This window comes from Heptranchias perlo, unplaced genomic scaffold (assembly GCF_035084215.1).
Source record: "Heptranchias perlo isolate sHepPer1 unplaced genomic scaffold, sHepPer1.hap1 HAP1_SCAFFOLD_1187, whole genome shotgun sequence".
NCBI lineage: Eukaryota > Metazoa > Chordata > Chondrichthyes > Hexanchiformes > Hexanchidae > Heptranchias > Heptranchias perlo.
This window is the reverse complement of record NW_027138415.1, coordinates 41,654-49,339: the sequence shown is the minus strand read 5'-3', so window position 1 is coordinate 49,339 and position 7,686 is coordinate 41,654. Positions and strand designations below refer to the sequence as shown.

The 7,686-nt window shown below is 42.8% G+C and overlaps 1 protein-coding gene across 1 annotated transcript in view; it reads left to right on the top strand.

Moving 5' to 3' along the window:
• The first annotated feature begins 13 nt into the window (after positions 1-13).
• LOC137308079 (activating signal cointegrator 1 complex subunit 3-like) overlaps positions 14-7,686 on the top strand; it is a 31,953-nt gene continuing 24,280 nt past the window's right edge. Inside the window, exons 1-2 of the mRNA XM_067977005.1 lie at positions 14-145; positions 1,100-1,225. Of these exons, the coding sequence (XP_067833106.1) occupies positions 1,100-1,225 (126 nt within the window). The 5' untranslated portion in view covers positions 14-145. The remainder of the gene's footprint in view (positions 146-1,099; positions 1,226-7,686) is intronic.

Sequence of the window (7,686 nt, the reverse complement as noted above, 5' to 3'; positions counted from 1 at the left end):
ACTTTATAGGGAGCATGCTCTTCAGAATGCGCGAATAGCACCGATTCTTACAAGGCAGTATGATTATGAACGAATCCATTACCCACATGTTTACGATTCACATAGTGAAGCAGTGCAATCCTCAGCCTTTATTGCTGGCGCTAAGGTATGTTTTTGTTGTTTACTAAAGGCAACCTGAACAGAGTGAACAACTTTGGTAATACTTGGATCCAAGAACCAGGCTGGGTAATATGTTGTGAATATAGTTAACATCAAATGGACGTTTCATTGTGCAAATGGCATAGTGTTTATGTAGCTTACAAGGCTTCTTTTGTCCTCTGCTCTGCCCCAACCACTTAGTTTCTCCAAACAAAAAACAATATTCTTCTGAATAGCAAGATTGAACTTTAAAAAAAAATGTTTTCAAATGAGCACTTTTGCCACCTCTCAGTTTAAGTTTACAGCGAGAGATGGCCTTCACTAAAATTGTTTAGTCTTAAATGATTCCCCTCTACACGTTTGCCAATTTTTCAGTTTACAATTTTTTTTTTCTTTTGCTGTCAACAAAGGTGTACCTTGGAGCCTTTATCAGAATCCAGGATACTCAAGTGTTGTTAGTGCTGCTCTTTCTCCTCTGGGGTTAAATGCACCCTAGAGTGGTGAAATGAATGGCTTCCTTCTCTTTTGCCTGCAAGCAAAATGAGATCAAGCAGCCTCAACCTTCTAATGGAGACAAACCTGGCCATAATTTGGTGCAAATTAATACCAAATTGGCAGCTTTATGCTAAGAAGCTGTAAGGATGGCTGCTGTGGGAAGTGGGAAAGATTTCTTGCTGCACTGTGGCATACTCGCGGTGTAGAGACTAGGCATATTGATAAGGAAGCTTTACTTTGTATTTGATCTTTTTTATATGTGATCCTCCATGCACACAAAAATAGCCACTGTAACTATACTCTTGTTAAGAGTGTGAATTTTGAATCAGTATGTAGTCAATTAAAATGAAGTAGATCTGATGTGGTATGGTCCTACGCTGAGTCTAAATAATATTAGTATCTGTTCCTTTTATGATTCCTTTTGAACCTATGCATACGTTAAACTATACGCTTTAATGTTGTACAGATGTTTCTTCCAGAAGGTACTGAGCGAGAGAATAACAAAGTCTATGAACAAGTAGTCATTCCTGCAACTCAGCCTATGCCAATTGGTATTCAGGAGAAACAAATTGATATCAAAACCTTGGATGAGGTGAGGATTAAATTGATACTCAGTTCATAAATTGATCAAAAGATTATTGTTTGTCAACTACAAACTGTATGAGTTTAGCGTAATTACTGTAAATGATTTTTAGTGTCTTTGCCAGTCAGTCACAACACAGTTTGTATAACTTTCAGATTTTAATTAGTATTTCCTAATTTCATATCTCTATTAACATGCCTGCTATGTTAAGAAATTATTAACATTACTTAATGCTTGTTGAGACCACAGCAGCAGTTTTTCCTTAATGAACATTTTGCTTAATGTTCTTGCAGTAGCCAGGCTGGTAGTGGTTCTCTTCTTAGCCATTTTAGACTGTTGCAAAAGTGAGAAAATAACTTTAGCTCCTTCCATGGCAGTAACCACCTTTATACCAGCTGATAGGGTGATTAGTCCTATACAGCGAGAGCCTCCCACAATCCTTGTGATGAGGGGGGCTGCCCACACCCAACAGATGTGTGTATCTTCTGCTGAAACCCTCATCCATGCTTTTGTTATCTCCAAACTATTTCAGTGCTCTCCTGGCTGGCCTTCTATTCTTCTTTCAAAAGAAAAAAGACATTTAAAATTCAAAAGCACTTTATTTTGGGTTCAGAAAACTGTTTTAAACATTGGTAACAGTTATGTTATTGTATTGCTATTTTACCTACTGATTAGTTTTATTTTTATACAAACTTTTTTACGCAGTGAGTGGTTGGGATCTGGAATGTACTGCCCAAGTGGGTGGTGGAGGCAGATTCAATCATGGCCTTCAAAAGGGAACTGGATAAGTACTTGAAAGGAAAAAATTTGCAGGACTACGGGGAAAGGGCAGAGGAGTGGGACTAGCTAGATTGCTCTTGCATAGAGCCGGCGGGGACTCGATGGGCCGAATGGCCTCCTTCCGTGCTGTAACCTTTCTATGATTCCATGAACTGGCATCTTATAATAAATACAATTTGGAGTTCAGCCTGAAATATATGATCCGTCAGTGTTTTATTTTTCTGCCTGTGTGATCAGCCTGTACACATTTTCAGAAATGTATAATTATTAGCTATTGTTTTGTTTGACCTTTTTAGTTTGAGAGATTTAAAGCGCACTAACCCTTGTACGAGGATTATAAGTTTTAGATCAAAAGCATTGGCTTACTCATGGGAACTAGCAATTTGCTATGAAATCAAATAAGGTATTTTGGGAGAAGCCTAAGTTGTAAGAAAGGAGGGCATATGGTGGCACATGAGGATGGAGGAAGTTGTAGAGGTACGGTTAGGTAAGGCTGTGAAGGGATTTGTAAATGAGGATTAAGATTTTGAATGAAGAATTTAGTGTATTGGAAGAACAGTGCCACTGAATATTGGGGAAGACTGGGGTGATGGCAGAACAGCACCAGTGTGGGATAGGATTCGGGGTAGTCTAAGAGTCTTGATCTTCTGTGGGTGGACATAGTTGGGCATGCAGGGTACTGCTGTGGTAGGCTCTTCAGCCCATGTCAGTCTAAAGGCTGTTTTGGGTTGATCTAAGTGAGCTGGTCAAGTCCTGACTCCAATCCTTCCTCCTCCTCCTCCACCTCTTTTTTTTCCCCTCCCAACAAATCTCATCACAGAGCCACACTTGAACGAGGTGAGCAGTATGAATGAAATGTGCTCACGTTTTTATTAAAAAATCTGCCAGAGACAACAGCTGACCTGTTGATGGGGAATCAAATAACAAATAACAATCAGATAGAAAATGCTGTTGGCTCTTAGTGGGACAGAACTGACTCATGCCTCCTGCTTTCAGTAGAGCTGCTCTCTTTTCTCACCCCTCCACCCCCACACACACATTTGTCTCTTGCTGTATTGTGGATCCCTGAGACAGTCTCGATTGGAAAGGGAGAGCAGGATTGTTGGGACCAAAAAGTGCATATCAGCCCTCTGAGAGCTGGGAGCATTGTCTCTTGTTATTTTTCACCCACTAGTAGATCAGATGTTTCTGCTGGCAGATTTTTCTTTAATCAGGAGCTTGCTGCTGGGCCATTTGAAACTGTGAAGCAGGCTGGAGCTTGGACACCCCTGGTATAAATAAGGCAAATGATACGGAAGAACAGAATTGTGATAATGCATAAAGTGTTTCAGATGGTAGAAAGTCAATACTCAATGCAATTTTGAGTTGAATACATTTTTAAGCAATGGTAGTTTGCTGGTTGCACTTTGTAGTTTGTACTTTGGAGGACTGAATGCTTCAGAAGTGACACTATTGGCATCATCATAGATATAAACTGGACTGACATCTGTGTTCATACAAGATTATGTGCACAATATTACATAAAAACTGGTGTCACTTTGCATTATTGACATCAGTACAGAACTGAAGGTTAATAAGTTTCAAAGGCTGCAAAATTTGCTTTTGGCTGAGTATTCCCATTTCTAGTTTAGAAATGATTTTAACAAAACACTGGGGAGTCAGACTGAACTAATAACCTAATTAATATGATAAGGGAACCATTTTATAGAATGCTCTCCGCGGCTGTTGCCTTTTCCATAGACACTGCTTTCACCTCTTAAGTGGCCACCATTAACCAAGTTCTTGAAGATTAGTGTAAACTAAAAGCAGTAAACATCACTTAATGTAGGACTTTTTAAAATAAACATATTTTAGATAAGAGACGACAGACAATTCATTCTGTTCTATTTGACATTTTAGTATTAGCTGTAACTTGAGAAATTTTTAATCCTGTATATTTTTTAGAAAAGGATATCTAATTGGTTTACAGGCAAATTGCCATCCTTCAGGTCTTGTCTCTCTCCACACTAACTTTATCTCCCAGTGTGGGGCTGCTCCACCAATTTATTTACCTTGCTACTTCTCTCCCCACTTTTAAAAGCCTCCTTAAAACCTATCTTTTTGATGGTGGTTTCAGTCGACTCTACTAATTCTGCTGCTGAAATCAGTTTCAAGATTCTTAGTGTCCAAATGATTACCTATGACAAGATTTGTTTTTTTGGTTTACATATGTTTGTCTTAGTGGAGTTTATTAATGCCAATTTGAATCTGCTGCTTTTTTCACAATTTACTGAATTATTGTAAGTACTGAAAGCTTTTTGTTCTCATAACCGGTTTTTAATTTGATGTTCTATTTGTCATCAAACTGTTGGTTAGTTTACAAATCTGTTTTAAAACCAATGGAAAGAGCTTTGGCAGTAACGTAGCTTGTCTCTAAATCAGATTGTTATTAGAGTTATGGAAGTTAATTTGAATCAGAGAATTTAGTACAGACAGGTTTCAATTTAAATTGAATTCTGACCACTTGTGATTGTCATGTTTCGCTTTCTTTGGATCTGTAGGAACGTACAATTTACATGGAATCCCCAAGTGCTTTTCAGTTACTCATCGTAGTGCAAAAGATGTACAATGTAGCCAATTTTTTACCTCCTGTGACAGGCCCTGGTCTTACTCCATTATTGGGGAGTAACTTTCAACTTTGGTGGGGTCATAGACCTGGCAGTATTGGATCACCCATCTGTGGTACACCTCACCTGATTTTCCTTTCCATGGATGTCAATAGGCTCCCGCTAGTCTTACGTTGTTGTCGAAGGTGTAAGTTACCTCAATTGTTAGTAGTGCAGCTCAAATTTTGATGAGTTAATTCCCAGTTGCGAGCTATTTTCTTCAGCCCTACAAATTTTCCCTATTGAAGTTCAGCAGCATACTTTAGGAGCAATCTTTTTCATTACAGAGAATACAAGTGTTGGCTTTGTGCTAATTTTTTCTAACCAGGAACCAAGGGGAGGTAGAGAAGGCAGATCCGCAGACATCGGTCCTGTCCAACAGGAACAATGTACTTGCGACCTTTTTTATTCATTCATGGGATGTGGGCGTCGCTGGCGAGGCCAGCATTTATTGCCCATCCCTAATTGCCCTTGAGAAGGTGGTGGTGAGCCGCCTCCTTGAACCGCTGCAGTCCGTGTGGTGAAGGTTCTCCCACAGTGCTGTTAGGAAGGGAGTTCCATGATTTTGACCCAGCGACGATGAAGGAACGGCAATATATTTCCAAGTCGGGATGGTGTGTGACTTGGAGGGGAACATGCAGGTGGTGGTGTTCCCATGGGCCTGCTGCTCTTGTCCTTCTACGTGGTAGAGGTCGTGGGTTTGGGAGGTGCTGTCGAAGAAGCCTTGGCATGTTGCTGCAGTGCATCCTGTGAATGGTACACACTTCAGCCACAGTGCGCCGGTGGTGAAGGGAGTGAATGTTCAGGGTGGTGCCAATAAAGCAGGCTGCTTTGTCCTGGATGGTGTTGAGCTTCTTGAGTGTTGTTGGAGCTGCACTCATCCAAGCAAGTGGAGAGTATTCCATCACATTCCTGATTTGTGCCTTGTCGATAGTGGAAAGGCTTTGTGGAGTCAGGAGGTGAGTCACTCGCCGCAGAATACCCAGCCTCTGACCTGCTCTTGTAGCCACAGTATTTATGTGGCTGGTCCAATTAAGTTTCTGGTCAATGATGACCCCTAAGATGTTGATGGTGTGGGATTCGGCGATGGTAACGCCGCTGAATGTCAAGGGGAGGTGGTTAGACTCTCTCTTGTTGGAGATGGTCATTGCCTGGCACTTGTCTGGCGCGAATGTTACTTGCCACTTATGAGCCCAAGCCTGGATGTTGTCCAGGTCTTGCTGCATGCGGGCTCGGACTGCTTCATTATTTGAGGGGTTGCGAATGGAACTGAACACTGTGCAATCATCAGCGAACGTCCCCACTTCTGACCTTATGATGGAGGGAAGGTCATTGATGAATCAGCTGAAGATGGTTGGGCCTAGGACACTGCCCTGAGGAACTCCTGCAGCAATGTCCTGGGGCTGAGATGATTGGCCTCCAACAACCACTACCATCTTCCTTTGTGCTGGGTATGACTCCAGCCACTGGAGAGTTTTCCCTCTGATTCCCATTGACTTCAATTTTACCAGGGCTACTTGGTGCCACACTCAGTCAAATGCTGCCTTGATGTCAAGGGCAGTCACTCTCACCTCACCTCTGGAATTTAGCTCTTTTGTCCATGTTTGGACCAAGGCTGTAATGAGGTCTGGAGCCAAGTGGTCCTGGCGGAACCCAAACTGAGCATCGGTGAGCAGGTTATTGGCGAGTATGTGCCAATTGATAGCACTGTCGCGACACCTTCCATCACTTTGCTGATGATTGAGAGTAGACTGATGGGGCGGTAATTGGCCGGATTGGATTTGTCCTGCTTTTTGTGGACAGGACATACCTGGGCAATTTTCCACATTGTCGGGTGGATGCCAGTGTTGTAGCTGCACTGGAACAGCTTGGCCAGAGGCGCAGCTAGTTCTGAAGCACAAGTCTTCAACACTACAGCTGGGATGTTGTCGGGGCCCATAGCCTTTGCTGTATCCAGTGCACTCATCCGTTTCTTGATATCACGTGGAGTGCATCGAATTGACTGAAGACTGGCTTCTGTGCTGGTGGAGCTATCGGGAGGAGACAGAGATGGATCATCCAGTTGGCACTTCTTGCTGAAGATGGTTGCAAACGCTTCAGCTTTGTCTTTTGCACTCATGTGCTGGACTCCGCCATCATTGAGGATGGGGATGTTCACAGAGCTTCCTCCTCCCGTTAGTTGTTTAACTGTTCACCACCATTCACGACTGGATGTGGCAGGACTGCAGAGCATTGATCTAATCCGTTGGTTGTGGAATCGCTTAGCTCTGTCTATAGCATGTTGCTTCCACTGTTTAGCATTCATGTAGTCCTGAGTTGTAGCTTCACCAGGTTGGCACCTCATTTTTAGGTACGCCTGGTGCTGCTCCTGGCATGCTCTTCTACACTCCTCATTGAACCAGGATTGATCCCCTGGCTTGTTGGTAATGGTAGAGTGAGGATTATGCCGGGACATGAGGTTACAGATTGTGCTGGAATACAATTCTGCTGCTGCTGCTGGCCCACAGCACCTCATGGATGCCCAGTTTTGAGCTGCTAGATCTATTCTGAATCTAGCCCAGTTGGCACGGTGGTAATGCCACACAATACGTTGGATGGTATCCTCAGTGCGAAGACAGGACTTTGTCTCCACGAGGACTTTGCGGTGGTCACTCCTACCAATACTGTGAGGATAAGGATGCATTGGATGGACAGCCAGAATGATAACCATGGCATTGTGGAGTTGGAGGCTATCCAAGGAGGGGAGGAACAGAATAGAAATGTTGTAGTCATATGGGATTCGATAATGAGGGGGATCGATCGCATCCTCTGCAGTTGTGACCGAGAGTCCAGGAGGGTGTGTTGCCTACCTTGTGTAAGCGTAACAGATATCTTTGAGCAACTGGAGAGGAACTTGGAAAGGGAGAGCGAAGTTCCAGTTGTCGTGTTCCACGTTAGGACCAATGACAGAGGGAAGAAAAGGGAGGAGGTCCTATAGGAGAATATCAGCAGTTAGGCACTAAATTTTTTAAAAAAGGACCTTATGGCTGGTAATCTTGGAATTAC